The sequence below is a fragment of the Anomaloglossus baeobatrachus genome, chromosome 4, assembly GCF_048569485.1.
Source record: "Anomaloglossus baeobatrachus isolate aAnoBae1 chromosome 4, aAnoBae1.hap1, whole genome shotgun sequence".
Lineage (NCBI taxonomy): Eukaryota > Metazoa > Chordata > Amphibia > Anura > Aromobatidae > Anomaloglossus > Anomaloglossus baeobatrachus.
In genome coordinates, this window is record NC_134356.1 from 225,612,530 (window position 1) to 225,638,256 (window position 25,727).

Below are 25,727 nucleotides of genomic sequence, written 5' to 3' on the forward strand. Positions count from 1 at the left end.
GCTGCTGTTTTTAGGTTGGGAAGGGCCAAATAACCATGGAGATTCCCAACCTGATAACACCAGCCCCCAGGTGTCTGTTGTACCTTGACTAGTTATAAAAATTGGGGGACCCGATGCCGTTTTTTTAAATTATTTGAATAATTTAAAAAAACAGTGTGGGATCCCATCTATTTTTGATAACCAGCCAAGGTACAGCTGACAGCTGAGGGTTGTAGCCCATAGCTGCTGCATTACCTGTGCTGATTATCAAAAATAGGGGGAGCCCACATCATCTTTTTCCTTTAATTTTTCATCTATTTGGATAAATAGCTGTGCACACTATCTAGCTAGCATTTATCTAGCTTTTCACATCTTTTACACATTAAAAAAAACCATTCATTTCAGAATCATGCGGTTTTTCGAGGTACAGGTCACACGGATGGACAAAACGGTCTGTGCAACATGTGTTTTTCAAACAAACGTATGAAGGAGGCCAAAGGAGGAGTTGTCCAGTAGTGAACAACCCATGAAGCTCCCCAACATCACTATTTTCCGCATAGTGTACCCCAAAATGCAATCCTTGTGCAAATCACCACTCCTCACTAACATACAGCCTAAGCAGATGCCATATAGACGATACTGTTGACTTTTTTTTTTCTCTGGATGAAACTGGGCAATTATTGCTATCCTTCCGATTCCTGCCCCCTATCCATGTTTCCCCGCAGCAGAGGCGCAGACCTGGATCCCAGCACACACGGAGCTTCCTGTATGAGCCCAGCGCTGCAGGGGGAGGCTCCAGCAGTGACATCACACACAGGAGCTGCTCCATTGCTGACACTGCCGCCCTGGCCTGGAGCCCGCAGGGAGGGGAATCTCCAGGCAGGAAGGCACCGGACGGAGGCAGAGGATGGCCGCTGTGCTGTGCCTACCGGAGCCGCTCACGGCCCTGCAGCTGAAGCGGCTGGAGGAGCACAAGTACAGCGTGGCCGGCCGCTCCCTGCTGGAGCCCCTCATGCAGGTCTACTGGAACTGGCTGGTGGAGAAGGTGCCCCTATGGCTGGCACCCAACACTATCACCATGGTGGGGCTGGTCATGAATGTTGTCACCACCGTCATTGTCGTCTGCTATTGCCCCACTGCCACGGAGGAGGTAAGAGGATTGCAGAGTGCCAGGGAGGGGACAGGGTTTAGGGGCAGTGCCAAACCTGCAAAGTAGGCATGTATAGTCTATAGTGGCAGTGCCAGGTGTGTCAGTGTACTGTGCACTGGTATATTCTATAGTGGCAGTGCCAGGTGTGTCAGTGTGCACTGGTATATGCTATAGTGGTAGTGCCAGGTGTGTCAGTGTACTGTGCACTGGTATATTCTATAGTGGTAGTGCCAGGTGTGTCAGTGTGCACTGGTATATGCTATAGTGGTAGTGTCAGTGAGCACTGGTATATGCTATAGTGGTAGTGTCAGTGAGCACTGGTATATGCTATAGTGGTAGTGTCAGTGAGCACTGGTATATGCTATAGTGGTAGTGTCAGTGTGCACTGGTATATGCTATAGTGGTAGTGTCAGTGTGCACTGGTATATGCTATAGTGGTAGTGCCAGGTGTGTCAGTGTGCACTGGTATATGCTATAGTGGTAGTGCCAGGTGTGTCAGTGTGCACTGGTATATGCTATAGTGGTAGTGCCAGGTGTGTCAGTGTGCACTGGTATATGCTATAGTGGCAGTGCCAGGTGTGTCAGTGTGCACTGGTATATGCTATAGTGGTAGTGCCAGGTGTGTCAGTGTGCACTGGTATATGCTATAGTGGTAGTGCCAGGTGTGTCAGTGTGCACTGGTATATGCTATAGTGGTAGTGCCAGGTGTGTCAGTGTGCACTGGTATATGCTATAGTGGTAGTGCCAGGTGTGTCAGTGTGCACTGGTATATGCTATAGTGGTAGTGCCAGGTGTGTCAGTGTGCACTGGTATATGCTATAGTGGTAGTGCCAGGTGTGTCAGTGTGCACTGGTATATGCTATAGTGGTAGTGCCAGTGTGTACTCTTATTCTATAGTAGCAATGCAAGGTGTGTCAGTGTGCGCTGGTATATTGTATAGTGGCAGTGCCCGGTCAGTTGGGGTGCGCTGGTATATTCTATAGCGGCAGTGCCTGGTCAGTCAGGGTGCGCTGGTATATTGGATAGTGGCAGTGCCCGGTCAGTCAGCGTGCGCTGGTATATTGGATAGTGGCAGTGCCCGGTCAGTCAGCGTGCGCTGGTATATTCTATAGCGGCAGTGCCCTGTCTGCTGTGTGAGCTGCACAAATATAAATCTCAGCTCTGCTACACTTGTATCTGAGTGCAGCTCTGCTTGGAGTGAATGCGGTGTTACATTGTTTGTCTTCCCCATTGTCACCTGATTATGTGTCACCGCCACCTCAGCACTTGCTGACAAGTCTCAGCAGTTCACTATCCTCACAAGCCTGCGCTGTCACTAGCACAAGAGTCAGCATCCACAATTTTCCTCTCAGGCATTTTTTTCTGCACACAGTAGTGATCCCACCGAAGAGGTCATATACTGCTCTGAGCTGTACGGCACGTCATGTTGTGCACCACAGATCCATCGTACAAACCCTTACTGTGCTCCCATGGACTCTCATGTAAAATCAGAAGTATTCACCGAATTGGGCACCGCATTCAGGATGTATGTCATGCGGCCCCCAAAAATAGCCAATTCTAGAAAGCGTAATGTCTAGACAGGATTTCAGGTTCCTTCAACTTTTTGTATTCCAATGAACAGTCTTCGGGGTCCTATAAATGACAGCCCGTAATCTGCTGACTAGGTCTCAGGACCGTATCGGAAAATGTGCCAATCTGTGGCCACTTGTCTTTGTTAGGATCTACTGCTTGCATTGATAATGGCTCTCTAGTCATGTATAGAGGGGGGAAAATAAGTATTTGATACACTGCCGATTTTGCTAGTTTTCCCACCTACAAAGAATGGAGAGGTCTGTAATTTCTATCATATGTACACGTCAACTGTGACAGACAGAATCCAGGAAATCACATTGTATGATTTTTAAATAATTAGCATCTTATTGCATGAAATAAGTATTTGGTACAACAGATAAACTTAATATTTAGTACAGAAACCTTTGTTTGCAATAACAGATGTAGTTCTTGACCAAGTTTGCACACACTGCAGCAGGGATTTTGGCCCACTCCTCCATACAGATCTTCTCCAGAGCTTCTAGGTTTCGGAGCGGTCACTGGGTAACATTGAGTTTCAGCTCCCTTCAAAGATTTTTTTTTTTTTATTTGATTCAGGTCTGGAGACTGGCTAGGCCACTCCAGGACCTTGAAATGCTTCTTATGGAGTCACTCCTTTGTTGCAGCCACGACCCATCTTCAATGCTCTTACCAAGGGAAGGAGGTTGTTGTCCAAAATCTTGCAATACTTGACCCCATCCATCCTCCCTTCAATACGGTGCAGTCATCCTGTCCTCTTTGCAGAAAAGCAGCCCCAAAGTATGTTTCTACTCCCATGCTTTACAGTTGGTATGGTGTTCTTGTGGTTATACTCACTCTTCATTTTCTTCCAAACACAAGTGAAATTGTTACCAAAAAGATCTATTTTGGTCTCATCTGACCACATAGACAAAACAATCACTGATTTCGGGGAGACCAGCCAGCAAAGGCGCTCAACACACAGTGAAATCCTAGGTGCATTGCCCCCTGGGTAGTATGCAAATCAAAAAAGGTCCATGGAGCCTCTGTTAGGAGTCTCGACACAGGAAAAATAGCCAGATATCGCTCCGGGAAGGACCTAGCCAAGGAGTGGCTCTTTTTCGGAGATATTTTAAAAATATGACAAGGGAAATACCAAGGCCAGGTATCCATCCACAGACAGCTGTTTCGGGGTATTGCCTCTCATCATGTGGAGTAGGATTCTGGCTAGGTGGGAACAATGCCTAGTAGACCAGCAAGACAAAACAATCACTGATCTCGGGGAGACCAGCCAGCGAAAACACTGCTGGCAGCCAGCAAAGGTGCTCAACACAGTGAAATTCTAGGTGCATTGCCCCCTGGGAAGTATGCAAATCATAAAAGGTCCATGGAGCCTCTGTTAGGAGTCTCGACACTGAAAAATAGCCAGATATCCCTCCGGGAAGGACCTAGCCTAACAGAGGCTCCATGGACCTTTTTTTGATTTGCATACTTCCCAGGGGGCAATGCACCTAGGATTTAACTGTGTTGAGCGCCTTTGCTGTCTGCCAGCAGAGTTTTTGCTGGCTGGTCTCCCCGAGATCAGTGATTGTTCTGTCTTGCTGGTCTACTAGGCATTGCTCCCACCTAGCCAGAATCCTACTCCACACTGATGGGGGAAATACCCCAAAACAGCTGTCTGTGGATGGATACCTGGCCTTGGTATTTCCCTTGTCATATCTTTAAAATATCTCCTAAAAGGAGCCAATCCTTGGCTAGGTCCTTCCCGGAGGGATATCTGGCTATTTTTCCATGTCGAGACTCCTAACAGAGGCTCCATGGACCTTTTTTGATTTGAATCATCTGACCACATGACCTTCTCCCGTGCCTCCTCTGGATCATTCAGATGGTCCTTGGCGAACTTCAAATAGGCCGGGACATCAAATAGGCCGGGACATGTGATGAAGTGAGCAGGGAAACCTTGCGTGCCTTGCAGTAGTTTAATCCATAACTGCATAGTGTGTTACTAATGATAAACTTTGAGACTGTGGTCTCTGTTCTCTCCACGTCATTGACCAGGTCCACCCGTTTAGTTCTGGGCTGATTCCTGACCTTTCTCAGAATCATCCTTGCCCCACGAGGTGAGATCTTGCATGGATTCCCAGACCAAGTAAGATTGACAGTCATCATGTGTTTCTTCTATTTTCTAAAAATTGCGCCAACAGTTGTTGCCTTCTCACCAAGCTGCTTGCCTATTGACCTGTAGCTCATCCCAGCCTTATGCAGGTCTACAATTTTGTCCTAGGTGTCCTTAAACAGCTCTTTGGTCTTGGCCTTGGTGGAAAGGTTGAAATTAGTGATGAGCGAGTATGCTTGTTACTACTCGGTACTCGCACGAGTATCACTGTACTCGGGCTACTCGGCGGGGACCGAGTAATCTCGCAATACTCGTGCTGTACTCGTGGTCTTCATGTTGGCGCTCTTTTTAGAGCCAGCCCTTATGCAGGGATTGGCTGGCAGACCACTGCAATGCCACAGCCCTGTTGTGGAATTGCAGTGATTGGCCGGCCCTCACAGCATGACCGTGCCTTTAGCCCGACACTTCCCCGCTCGGCTACGGCCCCTCCCGCACTCCACTCCGCGTGTATATATATATGCACGCTTACACACACACGCACGTTTTTTTTTTTAATTTACAGTTTTATGGTTTCTACATGCTGCCGGTGGTCATTTCAGAATAATACTCGGGTCCCCCATAGGATAACATTGGGCTCGGTGCTCGGGCCGAGTACACGAGTATCTTGGGATGCTCGGCCCGAGCCTCGAGCACCCGAGCTATTTAGTACTCGCTCATCACTAGTTGAAATGTGATTTTTTTATTTTTTTTTTTTAAATTGTGTGGACAGGTGTCTTTTATACAGGTAGCGAGTTTAAAAAGGTGCAGTTAATACAGGTAAGGAGTGCAGAGTAGGACGGTTTCTTAAAGGAAAAAATAACAGGTCTGTGAGAGACAGAATTCTTGCTGCTTGGTAGGTGATAAAATACTTAACTTGGATTTTATTGCATGAAATAATTACTAAAAATCATATAATGTGATTTCTGGGGATTCTGTCTGTCACAGATGAAGTGTACCTACGATACAAATTACAAACCCCTCCATTCTTTGTAGGTGGGAAAATAAGTATTTTATACAATTGGCATTGTATTGAATACTCATTTTTCCCACTGTGTGTATATGCGGTCCTATGTCTAGATCCTCTGTCAGTGATTGGGTACATTTTATAGTACAATCTGCATATAGGATATGTGCACACGCTGAATTTTTAGTGCAAAACATTTTCTGAACCAAAAAGCGCACCTGGTGGCTGAAAGATGCACCAAAAACACATGAGTTTTTGGTGCTTTTTTTTGTGAAATTGATGGCTGGAAGGGATAAAAACGCAGGAAAAAAATGTACAAACAATTGACATGCTGCGGATTTCTTCTGCATCCACAACTGCAAGGAAAAAAGAGGCACAGCATTTCAGAATTCTCATAGACTTTGCTGGGATAATGGTAGACATGCAGATTTGGGTAATAATATGCACGATAAACTGCACCAAATCTGCAGAAGAAAAATCAGTGTGTGCACACAGCCTTGTATTATTTAGGGCTTGTGTGGGGATGTTTTTATTAATCTACAGCTGAGTTCTCACAGAGATGTAGAATCTTTGTCATTTTGTTACTAATTTCGTATGTGTAAATGTTTTGATGGAGCTTACCAAAAGTGTACACATTGTAACCTACTATAGGTTAATCATTTATCAACTGTGGATTGCAACATAAAGAAGACATGACAAGATGGGAAGATATTAAACACCCGCCTATGGAAATAACCAACCTCCGGATTACATTTACATTTCAATGTAGAGTTGAGCAAAAGGTTATGTCCTTATAAGACAGATATTGTGCTGAAAACATTTAGACAAATCCACAGTAAAAGCGGTGGATCCAGGGAAATCCACTGTGCTAGTTCTGCTATATTCTTATCTCCTAGAAAATCCACAGCTTATCCATCTCGGAGGAAAATATCTGAAGGCAACTTTTTTTTGTTAACTTTGGTACGGAATTTAACCAGAACCCTGTTCACTAACCTTTCTAAGCGATTCACTCACCGGCAGCAGTTGAGGTAGGCAAAGGCCACATGATTTATATCAAAACCAGGAAGATTTATTTAAAGTCCATAAACTTCCAGGGAACAAAAACAAACAGCCTTTATCCAGTATACGCATAAGGAAAATGTCATAAATGTAAAAGCCCATATAGGTCTTTCACACATCCTCAGACCCAGTCAGCCTCTAAGGCCTAAGACACACGTCATGAAAATCGGAGCAAGTGGGATGCGATAAAACATCGCATTCCACTCGGACCAATATTAGCCTGTGTGTCAGCACCCATGAGCGATTATTTTCTCAACCCTAATCGGACCAAGAAAGCAATCGCAGCATGCTGCGACTGTAATGCGATCCTCGTTTCTCTCGCACCCATTCAAGTCTATGAAGCGAGAGAAAAATCGCACTGCACTCGCATTACACCAGTGTACCGCGAGTGCAGAGCGAGAATGGCAATATCCGTCAGCGGAGGATAGAGGGAGATAAATCCCTCCCCTCCGCAGTGCCAGCCCACCCCCCGCAGCTGTGGTCCGATCGCATGATCGGACCTTAGTCGCAGTGACACTCGCATGACACTCGGTTCCCGTTGTGCTGCCAGTGTGAGCTGAATGTCATGCAAGGTTCGCAGTAGTCCCCCGTGTGGCCCCGGCCAAAAAGAGCTGACTAGCAGAGGTGTTTTCACTTCTACTCCCAGACAGCAAATGAGGCAGGTGAGCTGCTTTTATCGCTCGTTACAAATCCTGGAACTTGTAGTAAGGGAACGGCCAGTCCCACCCAACTCTAGTGACAGTTCCTAAATCTGGGCCCATTAAAAAATACCTCTCTGCAATAGTCATGCTAGAGCCTGCTTCTCTGGGTCCTATATCACCGAGGCTTGCCACCTTGGTGACACATACCTCCTCTTGCCACTTTACATACCCCCCTCCCCCATGCCCAAAGCTAAGTGGAAGGTAATACCTTAAGGCTTCCTGTGCCCACTTGCTGGCAAAACCCTCTTTTTCTATAACAGAGTAGTTGCACTCACAGGAGAATAACTTCCTACTCTGATGATGGGGTGCACCTCCCCCTATATCTCCTATGACATGGCAGCACCCAAACAGACATCTGATGCATCCATCTGGACTATGAACATTTTTGTGAAGTCAGAGGCTACCAATAGTGGCTGCCTACATAGCGCTATCTTTAGTTCCTGAAATGCCCCCTCGGCCTCTGGTGACCCCTTAGCCATTGCTGACTTTGTACCCTTCAGATCATCAGTGAGAGAGGCTGCTTTGAGGGCGAAATTGGGCATGAACCTCCAGTATTAACCTGCTATGTCGATGTAGGCTCTGACCTGCCTCTTGGAGAGGGATTGAGGTCAGCTCTGTTTTGCCTATATCTTATTTAACTGAGGCTTGAACACTCCCCTGCCTGCTACATAGCCCAAATATTTAGCTTCTTCCATCCCCAAGGCTCGTTTTCTTGGGTTGATAGTAAAGTCCGCCTTCCTCAGAGCGCCATGTACTGCCTAGACTTTGTTCAGGTGACTTCCCAGATCCTGCTTGAATTTGATGTCATCCTAGTAGACCACTGCATATTTCTTGGGAGGTTCCGTGTCCTGATCCATGCCCCTCTGGAAGGTGCCTGGAGCCCCTTGCAACCCAAAAGGCATCCTGACATACTAGTAACATCCGTCTGATGTCAAAAACGCAGCCTTCTCCTTGGCTTCCATGGACAGGGGAACCTGCCAGCACCCCTTAGTGAGATCCAGGGTGGTGATGTACCAAGACGGCCCTAACCTTTCAATGAGCTCATCTATGTAGGGCATCGGGTAGATGTCAGACTTGGAAACTTCATTCATCTTCCCATCTAGTTTTGGCATAAACACTATGGGACTGGACCAGCCACTCTTGGACATATCAGTGATTCTCAGGTTTATGATCCTTTGCACCTCCTTCAAGGTCACCTCTTGCCAGGATTCTGGGATCCAATGTGGCTTCAGGTTGAGGATGACATGAAGCTCCTTGAGTACCTTATGCTATATCACTTGAGTACGATCTGATGATTCCGAGAATAGATCTTTGTTCCATTGCAACAGCTTTTGACACTGTTGCTTTTGGGAATGATTTCTGTCATGCTGGTTTTGGACTTTGCCAGCACACAAAAAGCTTCCATAAGTTCCCTTTCCTGCCAAGGTTTGATCAAGTTAACATAGTAGAAGTAATAGGGCTTCCTCCCCTCTCATTTGGTGAATTATATAGTTTACTTAGTCAACTTTCTCCACTATTTCATAGGGGCCCTGTCACTTGGCGAGGAATTTGCTCTCCACTGTGAGTACCAGCACAAATACTCGGTCCCCTGAGTTGAACTGCCTCATCCTAGCTGACCTATTAAACACCCTCGTCTGTGCCCTCCTGTGACTTGAGGAGGTGCTCCTTCACGATAGGTGTGACGTTATCTTTCCTGTTTTGCATCTGTGTCAAGTGCTCTACCATGCTCCTGTAGGGTGTGGTCTCAGATTCACAGGATTCTTTAGCCACATCCAGGAGACTACGGGGATGTTGGCCATAGAGCAGTTCAAATCGGGAGAATCCTGTAGAGGCTTGTGGGACTTGTCTGATGGAGAACAACAAGTACGGAAGAAGACAGTCCCAGTCTTCGCTCTTGGCCATCCTTCTCTACCACCTTATTCAGCATCTCCATCAGGGTTTTATTAAATCTTTCCACTAGGCTGTCCATCTGTACATCGCTCAATGAGGTCCTGATTTGTGCAACTTTCGGCATTTTGCACAACTCCCTCATGACCTTTGACATGAAAGGTGTCCCCAGGTCCATTTCTATCTCTTTCGGCAGGCCCTTTCACAAGAACATATCGACTAGTTCTCGAGTGATGCACTTAGTGGAGAAGTTTCTTAGTGACATCGCCTCCGGTGGCATAATTAAGCACCACTAAAATATACTGATGTCCTTTGGCACACTTTACCAAGGGTCCCACTAAATCTATCGCAATCCGCTCGAACAGGACCTTCACCAAACTCACCATATCATCGTCATTCTGGGGATCTCCCTGGGCAACACTGCATTGAACCAGCCTCAGGAGAGTGTGGATAAACAGATACTGTCTCCACCATTTCTGCTAGGGAAGAAGTCTCTTGCTACAGCCATTTTTGCACAAGGTGCAGGAGGTCAAACAACTGAGACACAGGAAAATTATTTCTGTGGTAGCCCCACTGGTTAACCTGTTGTGCCCTGACTGCCAGGGTGACTCCCAGGCAAACCAAGATTTCTCCTTTGTTTCCCGTATTCCTTGGCATCCTGAAGGGTTAGGTTGTAGTACACCTTCTGCTGTTCCCCAAGCACACATGATGCCAGAACTTCTGCCCACTGCTCCAGAGGTAATTTCTTCCGGTCCGCCACCCTCTCGAATATTGTCAGAAACGCCTCTACGTCGTCATCTGGATCTCATCACTTTGGCTTGAAGGGGGTATTGCTTCCCTATGTCAGATGACTTCTGTCAGGAGCTTTATCTGTTACTGTATCTGTTGCATCAGGAGTTTGTCTCCTGCATAGCTTGCTGTTGACTGTGTTGCTGCAAGTTGGTCTGCACCAGCTGCTTGATTAACTCCTCCATGACTTAAGACTGAGTTTTAACAGCCTAGTTTGCCTTCACCTAGGAGATTGTTGGATAAAGACTATCACTTTTGCTCTTTGGGATTTATGCCTGCCCTTAATGCACCAATTGTGATACACTCACAATCACCAGTCGATGTAGGCAAAGGCAGCGTGATTTATATCAAAACCAGGAAGATTTATTTAATGTCCGCAAACGTCCAGGGAACGAAAACACAATAAACAAAACTGTCCAAAACAGTTTTTCAGACTCAGTCCGCCTCTAGCAGAGCTGTAAAACAGGTGTTTTCACGTCCACTCCCAGACCGCAAATGAGGCAGGTGAGCTGCTTTATATCACTCGTTCCAAATAATGGAACTGGAGGTAAGATAACAGCCAGTAAGGCTGCTTTCACACCTCCGGTTTCTGCAATGCGGCACACTCCGGCACTTTGCAGGAAAATCGCAACCGTTTTTTTTTTGCTGCCGGTTGCGTTTTTTCTGCATAGACTTTAATTAGTGCCGCATTGTGCCGCATGGGCTTGCGTTCCATCCGGTTTTTGCCGCATGCGGCAGATTTAGCCGATGCGGCGGCCGGATGGAACGTTGCCTAGCACGTTTTTTCGTGCGGGAAAAAAAACCGTATCGCGCCGCATTCGGCCGATGCGGCGCATTTTTCAATGCATGCCTATGGCGGCCGGATGCGCCGCGATGCGGCAAAAACCGCATCCGGCCGCCGCATGCGGTTTTTGCCACTGCGCATGCTCAGTAGCATGCCACAAGCGGCAAAAACCAGACGGGCCGCAAGGGAAAAACTTATGCAAAGGATGCGGTGTTTTCACCGCATCCGTTGCATAGCTTGCACAGCCGGATTGAGCCGCAGAGCTCAAGCCGGATGTGTGAAAGCAGCCTACGTGGCTCACTCCAGCCTCGGGGAATTCCACTGTGGGCCAGTCCGAGCCTGGGTTCAGGTCATGAGACCCTGATCTCTGTATGTGTGGTTCTGTTTCCTCCTGGTAGCAATGCTTCTGTAATTACATCTGACGAATTTGCAGCAGTTATATTTGATTCATTTGGATTCTACAAAAAAAAAAAAAGGTTGGTGTGCCAACGTTTAAAATTTGAGATACAGCCGTGCTTGGTTCCCAACAAGCAATACTTGTACTCTGTGGTGTAAATGCATAATGCCTAGGGGTAGATTTGGACTGTGTACTGAGTAGCTAAGCACAGCACAAGCAGTGATCACAGCCTTGGAGTTTGTTACGCACAGATGGCATCCAGGTGCTATCAGTGTGATGTCCATGATTAACTTTAGAATCAATAGTAGAAACTTTGCACTTTTAATTTTAACATCATTGTTTATAACACTGATGGTAAAAATGAATACACTAACCAAAACACCAATGAAACTCGGATCCAACTCTGTTCAAGATACATCACCGATATCTGAATGAGGCCTTAGGGTGAACATTATGATTTTTCTCTATGTAAGGAAAAATGTGATCAAGATACCAATAAAGCAATAATAATGCTTCTATTTAAGGTTGAGTTTGGTTCACCTCATGTCAGAGACAGATTAGTGTTACTAGAAATCCCGACTCCAAAGGTCATGGTAATACACAGGAAAGCTGTGGACACACATTGTGCTGGTATTTGGACTAGAGCAAGAGTCAGTAAGTATATTAAGTACTAACGTGTGTGTACGTGTGTACGTGTGTGTGTGTGTGTGTGTGTGTGTGTGTGTGTATAGAGAGAGAGATGTATGTATACATACACTGGAAATCAAAATTGGAGAACAACACGCAATTTCCTAAATGTTAAGGTCATTGTGTCGTCCTATATGATTATATCCTGACATGAGTAAACTAGCAGTATTTTATGCTTATTTCATAAATTGAATTTATTGTAAAGCACATAATAAAAATCTAAGTAAGATAAATGAAAAAGAACACTGATCAAAATTAGAGAACACTTTCCGATACCTGCAAGATATTGGTGTTAAACTAGCACCTGGTGCTATTTTCCTTAATTAAAATATTTTTCGGATTATAAGACGCACTTTTCCTCCCAAACATTTGGGAGGAAAATGAGGGGTGCATCTCAAAATCCAAATATAGATTACCCAGGAGGTAGACAATTGGGGCTTTGCAGGCTGCGTTGCGGGATTCGTGGGCGGCTGTCTGGGGCCGGCCAGCTGCTTCTCTGTGCGGGCGGCCGGCTGGCTGCCTCTCTGTGCTGCCTGCATTGGCTGTGTGGAGCAAGCCAGTGCGGCGGGTGTCCCAGATGCTCTGGTTTCAAATTATGGCACCTAAAGTCAGCGTGTGCGCAGATGGAGCTCTCCGCTCAATATCTTGTCATTGAGCTGAGAGTTCAATCTGCACACACACACCGCTCCGGGTGGCATTTCTTCTGGTCGCCCTTGAAAGACAAATGCAAAAGAGAGGACAGGATAATACGGAAAATCTCCATGGGTAATCGTTGCAACAATGGAATTGCTCGACAGTTTAGCACTGAACAGGGTAAAGATCTGGCTCGTCATACAGTGTCACAACGTTTAAAAGCATTGGACTGAAAACCACTCATCAAAGAATCAAAAGGCTAGACTGACCTTTGGTGAGGAGCATGTTGTGTGGACAGAGAAGAGGTCCAAAGTGAAAGCAAGGTTAATTTATTTGGGTCTGATGGGAAACATTTTGTTCATCTACATACTGGGGAAAGACCGAACTCGGTGTGTTAAGAAGTCAGTGAAAGGTGGCTGAGGACTAATCCCTAAACAATGATTTCTGCAGCAGGAGTTGGACCTTTCATACAGCTACATGGCAGAGTGAATGCAAGTGTGGATCAGAGCCTTCTTCAACAACATGTGGTTCCTTACTTGCGTTCATCACTCAGTCAGCCAGCAAATTTCATGCAGGACAATGCCCCCTGTCACACAGCAAAACGGGTCAAGCAGTTCCTTTGAAACAGAAAACATTGAAACAATGAAATGTCCAGCCCAGAGTCCTGATCTAAACACAATAGAAAACCTCTGGAAAATCTTTGGTGTCAAAGTTATGGTCAAGAAGCCCGCAACAGTCAAAGAACTGTGGAAGAGATTGGAAGAAGAAATGACGAAAGTCACACCAGCACAGTATGAGAGACTAGTGATGTTATCTACTACACTCGCAAGCTTCAAACGGAACCTAAAGACTCATCTGTTCAGAAATGCCTATAACCTTCAATGACCTCACTGCTTCACCCCCGTGCGGAGCTGCCGCCCCACCACCGTGCAGAGCTGCCGCCCCACCCCCGTGCGGAGCTGCCGCCCCACCACCGTGCGGAGCTGCCGCCCCACCACCGTGCGGAGCTGCCGCCCCACCACCGTGCGGAGCTGCCTCCCCACCACCGTGCGGAGCTGCCGCCCCACCACCGTGCGGAGCTGCCGCCCCACCACCGTGCGGAGCTGCCGCCCCACCACCGTGCGGAGCTGCCGCCCCACCACCATGCGGAGCTGCCGCCCCACCTACACCCCACCTACTGTCTCCTCCCCAAAATCCTTTAGGATGTAAGCCCGCAAGGGCAGGGCCCTCTTCCCCCTGTGCTAGTCTGTCTATTGTAACGTGTACATGTATTCTGTATGTAACCCCCTCATGTACAGCACCATGGAATCAATGGTGCTCTATAAATAAACAATAATAATAATAAATAATAATAATGTCCTGTGGCCTCAGATGTGCTGAAGTCATTTAACCCCTTCAGCCCCCAGCCTGTTTTCACCTTAAAGACCAGGCCATATTTTGCAATTCTGACCAGTGTCACTTTGACAGGTTATAACCCTGGAACGCTTCAACGAATCCTTGCGATTCTAACATTGTTTTTTAGTGACATATTGTACTTCATGTCAGTGGTAAATTTAGGATGATATGTTTTGCGTTTATTTGTGAAAATCTTGGAAATTTGGCAATTTTCAAAATTTAAAATTTTATGCCCATAAATGTGAGAGATATGTCACACAAAATAGTTACTAAACATTTCCCACTTGTCTACTTTATACCAGCACAATTTTTGAAACAATTTTTTTTTTCGTTAGGAAGTTAGAAGGGTTCAAAATTCATCAGCAATTTTTCATTTTACCAACCACATTTACCCAAAAAATTTTTTAGGTACCACATCACATTTGGAATGACTTTGAGAGGCTTAGGTGGCAGAAAAAAAACAAAAGTGTCCGCATTCTAAAATTTGCACCCCTCACACTGCTCAAAACTACATCCAAGAAGTTTATTAACCCTTTAGGAGCTTTACAGCAACCAAAGCAATGTGGAAGGAAAAAATGAAAATTTTACTTTTTTACACAAAAATGTTACTTACGCCATAAAATGTAGCATTTTCACAAGGGTATCAGGAAAAAAATGCACCAGAAAATTAATTGTGCAATTTCTCCTGAGTACACAGATATCTCATATGTGGGGGAAATCGATTGTTTGGGCACACGGCAAGGCTCGGAAGGGAAGGAGCATCATTTGAATTTTTGAAAGCAAAATTGTCTGGAATAATTAGCGGATGCGATGTTGCGTTTGGAGACCCCCCTGATGTGCGCAAACAATGGAGCTCCCCCACAAGTGACCCCATTTTTGAAACTAGACCCCTCATGAAATTTATCTAGATGTTTACTGAACACTTTGAACCCCTGGAGGCTTCACAAAAGTTTAGAATGTTTAGCCGTGAAAATATTTTTATTTTTTTTTTACCACGAAATTGTTATTTCAACCAGGTAGCTTTTTTTTTCCACAAGGGTATCAGGAAAAAATGCACCATAAAATGTATTGTGCAATTTCTCTTGAGTACACAGATACCTCATTTGTGGTGGAAAGTAATTGTTTGGGCACACGCCAGGGCTCAGAAGAGGAGCGCCATTTCACAGCAAAATTGGTTGGAATTATTAGCGGACGCCATGTTGCGTTTGGAGACCCCCTGAGGTGCCTAAACAATAGAGCTCCCCCACAAGTGACCTCATTTTGGAAACTAGGACCCACCCCCCCATGGCTTAAATCTAGATGGGTAATGAGCACTTTGAACCCTCATGTGTTTCATAGATTGAGGCATAAATACAAAAAAGTACTTTTTTTTTTTCCACAAAAATGTTATTTTAGGCTCAATTTTTTAATTTTTACAGGGGTAACAGAACAAATTGCCCAACAAATTTTGTGGTCCTTTTTTATCCTGAGTACGCTGATACATCATATGTGGCAGAAAACCACTGTTTGGGCTCACGACAGAGCTCCAGAGGGAAGGAGCGTCATTTTGACTTTTTAAATGGAAAATTAGCTGGAATCGTTAGCCGCACCATGTTGCGTTTTGGAGATCACCCTCATGTGCCCAAACAGTGGAGCTCACCCACATGTGATCCCATTTTGGAAACTAGACCCCCCCCCCCCCATACAAAAAAAATATTAGTATGGCGAAATAAAAAATACGGATGTCAGTAAAAAAACAAAAAAAACAAAAAAAAACGCCTGCAACTGACACTAAGGCAAGTGCCACACGTGCGAGCGATGCACAAATCTCGCATCGCATCATCCGGCACAGCCACACACTCCTGTCTGGAAGAGAGCAACCATGGCGGATGATGTGAAACTCGTGCAACGCTGTCATGTGTGGCAGTGGGCTGACCCCTACAATATTCAGTAAAAAATACTGTAGTTGACGATTACTACAGTATAATTTTACGGGCCTTAAACTAAGTTTATTTGTATTTCTTTCTTAGTTTACAGAAAAAAAATCAGGACGCACGCACGGATGTGCTGAAAAAGGGGGGGCTAGGTGGGACGGAAAAAAAGATGGATGGAAGAGGGCGCAATGGATACAGGAGCGGTGGAGGATGGGTGAGGGCGCGGCGGATGGAGGAGCGGCGGAGGATAGAGGGCGCAATGTATGCAGGAGCGGCGGATGATGGGGCGAGGGGGCGGCGGTTGGAGGAGCGGCAAAGGATGGGTGAGGGCGCAACGGATGCAGGAGCAGCGAAGGATGGGGGGTGGGTGGAAGGGGAGTGGGAGGTGAAATTGGGGATAGCTACCTTACAGGATGGATCTAGGCAGCAGGATTGCAGCAAATGGAGGAGGCAGCAGACCCGGGAGGGGGAGAGGGGGCAGAGGATTAAGGGGATGGGAGAGAGCAGGCAGCAGATCGGGGAGGGGGCAGTGGCTGATGGGGAGGGAGGTGGCAGATGCAGGGGCGCAACGGCAGGTGGGGAGAGTGCGGTGGCAGGTGGGGAGAGTGCGGTGGCAGGTGGGGAGAGTGCGGTGGCAGGTGGGGAGAGTGCGGTGGCAGGTGGGGAGAGTGCGGTGGCAGGTGGGGAGAGTGCGGTGGCAGGTGGGGAGAGTGCGGTGGCAGGTGGGGAGAGTGCGGTGGCAGGTGGGGAGAGTGCGGTGGCAGGTGGGGAGAGTGCGGTGGCAGGTGGGGAGAGTGCGGTGGCAGGTGGGGAGAGTGCGGTGGCAGGTGGGGAGAGTGCGGTGGCAGGTGGGGAGAGTGCGGTGGCAGGTGGGGAGAGTGCGGTGGCAGGTGGGGAGAGTGCGGTGGCTGGTGGGGAGAGTGCGGTGGCTGGTGGGGAGAGTGCGGTGGCTGGTGGGGAGAGTGGAGCGGCGGCGCAGCGGCGGATTCAAGGAGGCAGCAGAAAGAGCAGCGGCGTCAGATGCAGGGAGCGCGCAGCGGCGTCACATGCAGGGGCGCAGCAGGAGGAGAGCAGCGGCGTCAGATGCCCCCCTGCATCTGACGCCGCTGCTCTCCTCCCGCTGCGCCCCTGTATGTAATGCCGCTGCGTCCGTCCCCGCCCTTGCATCTGACACTGCTGCTCTCTTTCTGCTGACCAGCAGCGTCACATGCAGCGGTACAGCGGGAGAGCAGCGGCGTCACATGCAGGGGCGCAGCAGGAGGAGAGCAGCGGCGTCAGATGCCCCCCTGCATCTGACGCCGCTGCTCTCCTCCCGCTGCGCCCCTGTATGTAACGCCGCTGCGTCCGTCCCCGCCCTTGCATCTGACACTGCTGCTGACCAGCAGCGTCACATGCAGCGGTACAGCGGGAGAGCAGCGGCGTCACATGCAGGGGCGCAGCGGGAGAGCAGCGGTGTCACATTCAGGGGAGCAGAGGGGTCACATGCAGGGACGCAGCGGGAGAGCAGCAGCGTCACATTCAGGGGGCAGAGGGGTCACATGCAGGGGCGCAGCGGGAGAGCAGCGGCGTCACATTCAGGGGAGCAGAGGGGTCACATGCAGGGGCGCAGCGGGAGAGCAGCGGTGGTGCAGGGGCGAAGCAGATGGAGGAGGGCAGCGGTAGATCGGGGGCTGTGACTCACAGATGGGCACCCGCAGGGATAGCTCTTCTCAGCTTCCATGGAGGGAGACGCTGAGGAGAGCGATCTTCTACAGCTCACCGGTCCCAGATGCATGTTGCTTGGAGAGATTGGTCACAAGGCCGATCTCCCCAATCAGAGCTGGGGGCGGGTGAAGCAAAGGTCACCCAGCTCTAGCCAATGGCCAGTGCTACAGCTGCACTGATCATAGCTGGATTTCAATGTTTCAGCCATTTTCAACATTACACTGGCTGTGATTGGCTGAGCGACGTTCGTCAGCCAATCACAGCCTCCGTAGGTCCTGGGAGAAGACACCACCCCTCCTGAGGTCAGGTACAGGTCCTCTCCTTCCCGACTCTACAGTTTTTGAAAACCGATCGCGGTCACTGGGGCCGCGATTTCGCCATGACGGATATATCAGTCATGGGTCTTTAAGTACCAGGGCACCATGATGGATACATCCATCAAAGGTCGCGAAGGGGTTAAAGCAAAGGCCTGTACACTTCCTACTCATTGGTGACTGTTGATACCTTCAGAAAATGTAGTTATAATCTTTCTCTGTGTTGCAGTCATTGTTGTTCTCTAATTATGATCACATTTTGGGCAAAATAGAGGTTTTATGTTGATAAAATTTGGATCTTTTGTAAACCCTATTCTAGTGGCATGGTGTACCCCTTACAAAAAAACTATAAATTTTGATCAATGTAGATTACATTATTTCAGAAAAAAGCAAGTGCTCATAACATTGTTCTCTAAATTTTATCTCCAGTATAGGTATATACATACACACTCCTCAACATTTAAAAAGAAACACCAAGACAAGAAGGAAATGTTGTGATGTTATGGAAATCACAGGATGGTTTCATATTGAATCTTTCACTACTGAGTTTTTTTTTTTTTCGATTTCCACCCTTCTTCGTAGAGCCATAATTTTTTTTGTCTTTGTCAATATAGCATTATGAGGACTTGTTTTTGAGGGCTGAGTTGTATTTTTCAATTAAACCATTCATTTTGCCATATAGTGTACTGGAAAACGAGAGGGGTGGGTGGGGGGGAAGGGATCCACGTATGTTGAAATTGCAAAACAAGTGTAATTCCACAATTGTTTTGGTTTCTTATTTATCATGTTCATTACACTGTGTGCAGAATTATTAGGCAAGTTGTATTTTAGAGGATTTTTTTTTTATTGATCAGCGACAACAACTATGTTCTCAATCAACCCAAAAGACTGATAAATATCAAAGCTTAATATTTTTGGAAGTTGGAGTGGGGTGTTTTTTAGATTTGGCTATCTTAGGAGGATATCTGTTTGTGCAGGTAACTATTACTGTGCAGAATTATTAGGCAACTTAATAAAAACCAAATATATTCCCATCTCACTTGTTTATTTTCACCAGGTAAACCAATATAACAGCACAAAATTTAGAAATAAACATTTCTGACATGCCAAAACAAAACCCCAAAAAATTAGTGACCAATATAGCCACCTTTCTTTATGATGACACTCAACAGCCTACCATCCATAGATTCTGTCAGTTGCTTGATCTGTTTACGATCAACATTGCATGCAGCAGCCACCACAGCCTCCCGGACACTGTTCCGAGAGGTGTACTGTTTTCCCTCCCTGTAGACCTTACATTTTATGAGGGACAACAGGTTCTCTATGGGGTTCAGATCAGTTGAACAAGGGAGCCATGTCATTATTTTCATCTTTTAAGGCTGCTTTACACGCAGCGACATTGCTAGTTTATTGGCTTGTTAGCTGATACGCGTCACATGAACTTACCTTCCTAATGACGTTGCTGTGGCCGGCGAACAACCTCTTTTTTTTTTTAAGGGGACGGTTTGTGCGGTGTCACAGCGACGTCACCCAGCAGGTCCCATTAGAAGCGGAGGGGCGGAGAGCAGCCGCATGAACTTCACTCCCACCTCGTTGCTGGAGGACGCAGGAACGCTGTTGTTCGTCATTCCCAGGGTGTCGCACGTAGCGATGTGTGTTGCCTCCGGAACGACGAATAACCTGCGTCCCAAACGAGCAATGATATTTTGAAAATGAACGACGTATCAACAATCAACGATTTTGTAAGTATTTGGGATCGTTAGCGGTCGCTCGTAAGTGTCGCACGCAACGATGTCGCTAACGAGGCTGGATGTGCGTCACGAATTCCGTGACCCCAGCGACATCTCGTTAGCGATGTCGTTGCGTGTAACAGGGCCTTTAAACCTTTACTGGCCAGCCACGCTGTGGAGTAGTTTGATGTATGTGATGGAGCATTGTCCTGCATGAAAATCATGTTGTTTTTTTTTAATGATGCATACTTTTTCCTGTACCACTGCTTGAAGAAGTTGTCTTCCAGAAACTGGCAGTAGGTCTGGGAGTTGAGCTTCACTCCATCCTCAACCTGAAAAGGTCCCAAAATTCATCTTTGATGATAGAAGCCCATACCAGTACTCTACCTCCTCCTTGCTGGCGTCTGAGTCGGAGTGGAGCTCTCTGCCCTTTACTGATCCAGCCTCTGTCCCATCCATCTCGCCTATCAAGAGTCACTCTCATTTAATCAGTCCATAACACCTTTGAAAAATCAGTCTTAAGATATTTCTTGGCCCAGTCTTAACATTTTATCTTATGTTTCTTGTTCAAAGGTGGTCGTTTTTCAGCCTTCCTTACCTTGGCCATGTCCCTGAGTATGGCACACCTTGTGCTTTTTGATACTCCAGTAACATTGCAGCTCTGAAATATGGCCAAACTGGTGGCAAATGGCACCTTGGCAGCTTCACGCTTGATTTTCCACAATTCATGGGCAGTTATTTTGTGCCTTTTTTTGCCCAACACACTTCTTGCAACCCTGTTGGCTATTTGCCATGAAACGCTTGATTGTTCGGTGATCACGCTTCAAAAGTTTGGTAATTTCTAGACTGCTGCATCCCTCTGCAAGACATCTCACAATTTTGGAATTTTCAGAGCCCGTCAAATCTCTCTTCTGACCCATTTTGCCAAAGGAAAGGAAGTTGCCTAATAATTAAGCACACCTTATATAGGGTGTTGATGTCATTACACCACACCCCTCCTCATTACAGAGGTGCACATCACCTGATTTACTTAATTGGTAGTTGGCTCTCAAGCCTATACAGCTTGGAGTAGGACAGCATGTATAAAAAGTATCATGTGATCAAAATACTCATTTGCCTAATAATTCTGCACATAGTGTATATGGCTAATGGCTAGAGTGACCTGGCAGTATGATTCTCCAGATCAGTACCAGTACGTAGATCCCAAAAGTTTATTTATTTATTTTTTTACTTTGTGTTGAAAAATAATTGGAAATTGGTAAATAATTTTATTTTTATTTTTTTTTTTTTTTGCTCGTGTTGCCATTTTCCATGACCTATATTGTTTTAATTTTTTGGAATCTGAGACTTTGTGATGGGTTATTTTTTGTGCCCTAAGCTGAGGTTTTTACTGATACTATGTTGGGTAGATACTATGTTTTGATCGCCTCTTATTGCATTTTTATTGCAGTGTTGCAGTAACCCAAAAAATCCCCGTAATTCTGGCTTTTTGATTTGTTTTATTTTTTTTTTTGTTACACCCTTTACCCATCAGATTAATTTATTTCCTATTTTGATAGGACATGTTTGAACGCAGCAATACCAAATATGTATATTTTTTGTTGTGCCCCGTGTTGTGGTTCCTTCTTTTTTTTGCGGCAACCAGCACACCGTAAGTGGTGGCCGGCTAAACCAAAAGGATGCTTGGCATATAGTGGAATATGTGTCATGCAAAAGTATTACACCAGCCAAATCCTTTAACATTTGTGATCAGAGAATTCATTAATTGCAGGTCCAAAAAATGTATTCTACAAGGCCACATGTGTCTATGGGACGGAGTATGTGGGGAAAACCATACGTTAGCTGAGGAGAAGAGTTGCGGAACATATTGGGGACATTATTAACCCCTTAACGACCGCCGATACGCCTTTTAATGGCGACAAATTAGGGTACTTCTTCCGATCCGCCGCTTTTTAACGGCGGTCGGAAAAAAGGGTCTAGCGCCCCCCAGAGTCAGAAAATTTCCGGCAGCTGAGACCCTGGAGATCATGATTCGGGCCGGTTTTTCCGGTCCCCGCTCACCTGATGACCGGTATACACCGTATACCGATCATCAAGTTATAGTAAATGACCGCGCCGGTAAAAAATGATTTATCTCCCATCTGGCATGATCAAACATACCAGATGGGAGATAAATCTTTTTCCCGGTTCCCTCCGGTCCCCTCGGTATCCCCAAAGTGCCCCCCCCGACCCCCAACCCCCTCCCGAAAATCCAAGATGGCCGCGCGCACCGGCGAGCACAGCAGCGCGCCGGCCGCATTTGCACTGTTCCTATGGTTTCTGTCGTATGTGCCATAACACATACGACAGAAACCTGCTCCCTAGGCCCTGCCGGGTCCCCCCCTATCCCCCCCGGTGTTCCCCGGTGTCATACATACCTGTCGGAGAGCTGATCCCCCGCGGCCCCCTCCTCCGGCTCCTTAGCAGACGCCGGTCACATGTGCCGAGCAGCTGACAGCTTCCTGTGTTCAGGACGCTGACTGCTGCTCGGCACTGTGCAGCTGTGACCCGGGGAGGGTGGGTGCAAATTCTTTGCACCCACTCTCCTCAAATGGAGGGTCTGCCCTCCTAGAAAATGGGGGATACGTTCCCTGAACGTGTCCCCCATATTCTAGAAGGTCCAGAGTTGACGTGGGACGTCCAAATGGATTACAGTGGATTTTTTTTTTTCTTTTCAATAAATTGGTCAATCAGGGAATGTTTTGGGGAGTGTTTTTTCAAATAAATTTTTTTTTGTTGTCAATTTTTTTTTTATTACTGTCAATTAGTTATGTCGGGTATCTGATAGACGCCGTGACATAACTAATTGCTGGGCTTGATGCCAGGTGACATTACACACCTGGTATCAACCCCATTTATTACCCCGTTAGCCAACGCACCAGGGCGCGGGATGAGCTGGGGCGAAGCGCCAGAATTGGCGCATCTAATGGATGCGGCCACTTCTGGGGTGGCTGCGGCCTGCTATTTTTAGGCTGGGAAGAGTCCAATAACCATGGCTCTTCCCATCCTGAGAATACCAGACCCCAGCTGTCAGCTTCACCTTGGCTGGTGATCTAATTTGGGGGGACCCCACGTTTGTTTTGTTTTTTTTAATTATTTATTTATAAATAATTAAAAAAAAAAAAACAGCTTGGGGAGCCCTCCAAATTGATCACCAGCCAAGGTGAAGCTGTCAGCTGTGGTTTGCAGGCTACAGCTGTCTGCTTTACCCTAGCTGGCTATCAAAAATAGGGGGGACCCCACGTCATTTATTTTAATTCTTTTTTTTTTTTTTTTGGGCTAAATACAAGGCTAGGCATCCTTTAGTGTCACATGAAAGGCACTAAAGGGCGCCAGCTTAGAATATGCAGGGGGGTGGGACGTTATATATGTTTGACATCTATCCATTCATCCATTGTAGCATTTTACGCTGTGTGCCCACAATCATGGTTTGCAACGTTTTGGGCGCAGAGTGTTTTCCCTGCGTCCATAACGCTGCGTTGTGCAGTAGAAGCACAGTGGCAGGATTTTTAGAAATCCCGTGCCCACTGTGTTTCTTTTCTCCGCAGCATAAATCGACCTGTGGCACAGCTTCCCGAGCCTCAGCATGTCAATTTATGCTGCGGAGATGAGTGTTCTTTGCAGGTAGAGTAGAACTAAAGTCCACAGCAGCCTGAACCGAAATCGTGGGCATGGGCAGCTGCGTTCTCCCGTGGACAACACTCACATTTCTGCAGGAGGCTGACACTGGGTACTAGACGCCGTGTCGCTGGATCATGGCCACATAGCCTAAAGGCTACTTTACACGCTGCGATATCGGTCCCGATATCGCTAGTGTGGGTACCCGCCCCCATCTGTTGTGCGACACGGGCAAATCGCTGCCCGTGCCGCACAACATCGCGCAGACGCGTCACACATACTTACCTGCCCGGCGACGTCGCTGTGACCGGCGAACCGCCTCCTTTCTAAGGGGGCGGTCCGTGTGGCGTCACAGTGACGTCACTGAGCGGCCGCCCAATAGAAGCGGAGGGGCGGAGATGAGTGGCCGGAACATCCCGCCCACCTCCTTCCTTCCTCATAGCGGCCGGGAGGCAGGTAAGGAGAGGTTCCTTGTTCCTGCGGCGTCACACATAGCGATGTGTGCTGCCGCAGGAGCAACGAACTACATCGTTACTGCTGCAGTAACGATAATCGAGAATGGACCCCCATGTCACCGATGAGCGATTTTGCACGTTTTTGCAACGATGCAAAATCGCTCATCGGTGTCACACGCAGCAACATCGCTAATGCGGCCGGATGTGCGTCACCAATTCCGTGACCCTAACGACTCCGCATTAGCGATGTCGCAGCGTGTAAAGCCCCCTTAACAGTGAGAAATTTGTTGTTACAGCAACATTTTTGTGAAGTACCTGTGGATTCAAAATGTTTACTATACTCCAGAATAAAATCCTTGAGGGGTCCAGTTTCCAAAATGAGGTCGCTTGTGGGGGGTTTCTGATGTATAGGTACCCAAGGGGCCCTGCTAATGTGACATGGTGCGCGCAATTTACTTCAACTTTTCCAAAATTCAAATGGTGCTCCTTCCATTCCAAGCCCTCCCATTTATCCAAACAAAGGTTTTTGGCCACATGTGGGGTATCCCTGCGCTCACAAGAAATTAGATAACAACCTGTGGGGTACACGTTTTGTTGTTGCCTCTTGAAAAAGTGAAAAATGTGTCGCTAAATTAACATTTTTGTGAAAAAAATGAAAATTTCAATATGGCAACCTAAGCTTATCAAATTCTTTGAAGTATTCGTGGATTCAAAATGCTCAATATACACCTAGATTAAAGCCTTGAGGGGTCTTATTTCCAGAATGGGGTCACTTGTGGGGGACCTCCACTGCTTAGGCACCTCAGGGGCTCTCCTAATGCAACATGGCGTCCGCTATTGATTCCAGCCAATTTTGCAGTCAAATTGCACTCCTTCTCTTCTGAGCCCTGTAGTGTGCCCAAACAGTTGATTTCCACCACATACAAGAGATCAACAAACTCAGGAGAAATTGCGCAATAAATTTCATGGTGATTTTTTTCCTGTTACCCTTGTGAAAAAAAAAGCTACCTGGTTGAAGTAACAATTTTGTGGTAAAATTTTATTTTTTTATTTTCATGGCTCAACGTTATAAACTTCTGTAAAGCACCTGGAGGTTCAGGGTACTCGCCAAACATCAAGATAAATTCCTTGAGGGGCCTAGTTTCCAATATGGGGTCACTTGTGGTGTTTTTTTGCTGTTTACGTACCTTAGGGGTCCTCCAAATGCGACATGGTGCCCGCAATCTTTTTCAGCCAAATTTCCTTTCCAAAATTCAAATATTGCTCCTTCCGTTCCAAGCCCTCCCATTTCTCCAAACAAAGGTTTCAGACCACAAGTGAGGTATCACCGCGCTCATAAAAAAGTGGGTAACAAACATTGGGGTCAAATTTTTGGAATTACCTCTTGAAAAAGTGAAAAAATTGATGCTAAAGCAACATTTTTGAGAAAAAAATGAAAATTTTCAATGTGACAACGTAACGTTATCAAAATCTGTGAAGTACCTGTGGATCCAAAATGCTCACTATACCCCTAGATAGAAGCCTTAAGGGGTCTAGTTTCCAAAATGGTGTCACTTGTGAGGGGTTTCTGCTGTTTAGGTACCTTAGCGGACATGTAAATGCAACATGGTGCCCGCAATCTATTTCAGCCAAATTTGCTTTCCAAAATTCAAATATTGCTCCTTCTGTTCCGAGCCCTCCCATTTGTCCAAACAAAGGTTTCTGACCACATGTGGGGTATTGGCACGTTCATAAGAAAGTGGGTAACAGGTTTTGGGGTTCATTTTGTTGTGTTATTTCTTCTAAAAGTGAATAAATTTGGGGTAGAGCAACATTTTAGGTAAAAT

General features: G+C 46.7%; 1 protein-coding gene across 1 annotated transcript in view; it reads left to right on the forward strand.

The window, feature by feature from the left end:
* The first annotated feature begins 769 nt into the window (after window positions 1-769).
* Window positions 770-25,727, forward strand: part of CHPT1 (choline phosphotransferase 1) — a 70,129-nt gene continuing 45,171 nt past the window's right edge. Inside the window, exon 1 of the mRNA XM_075344706.1 lies at window positions 770-1,129. Within this exon, the coding sequence (XP_075200821.1) occupies window positions 887-1,129 (243 nt within the window). The 5' untranslated portion in view covers window positions 770-886. The remainder of the gene's footprint in view (window positions 1,130-25,727) is intronic.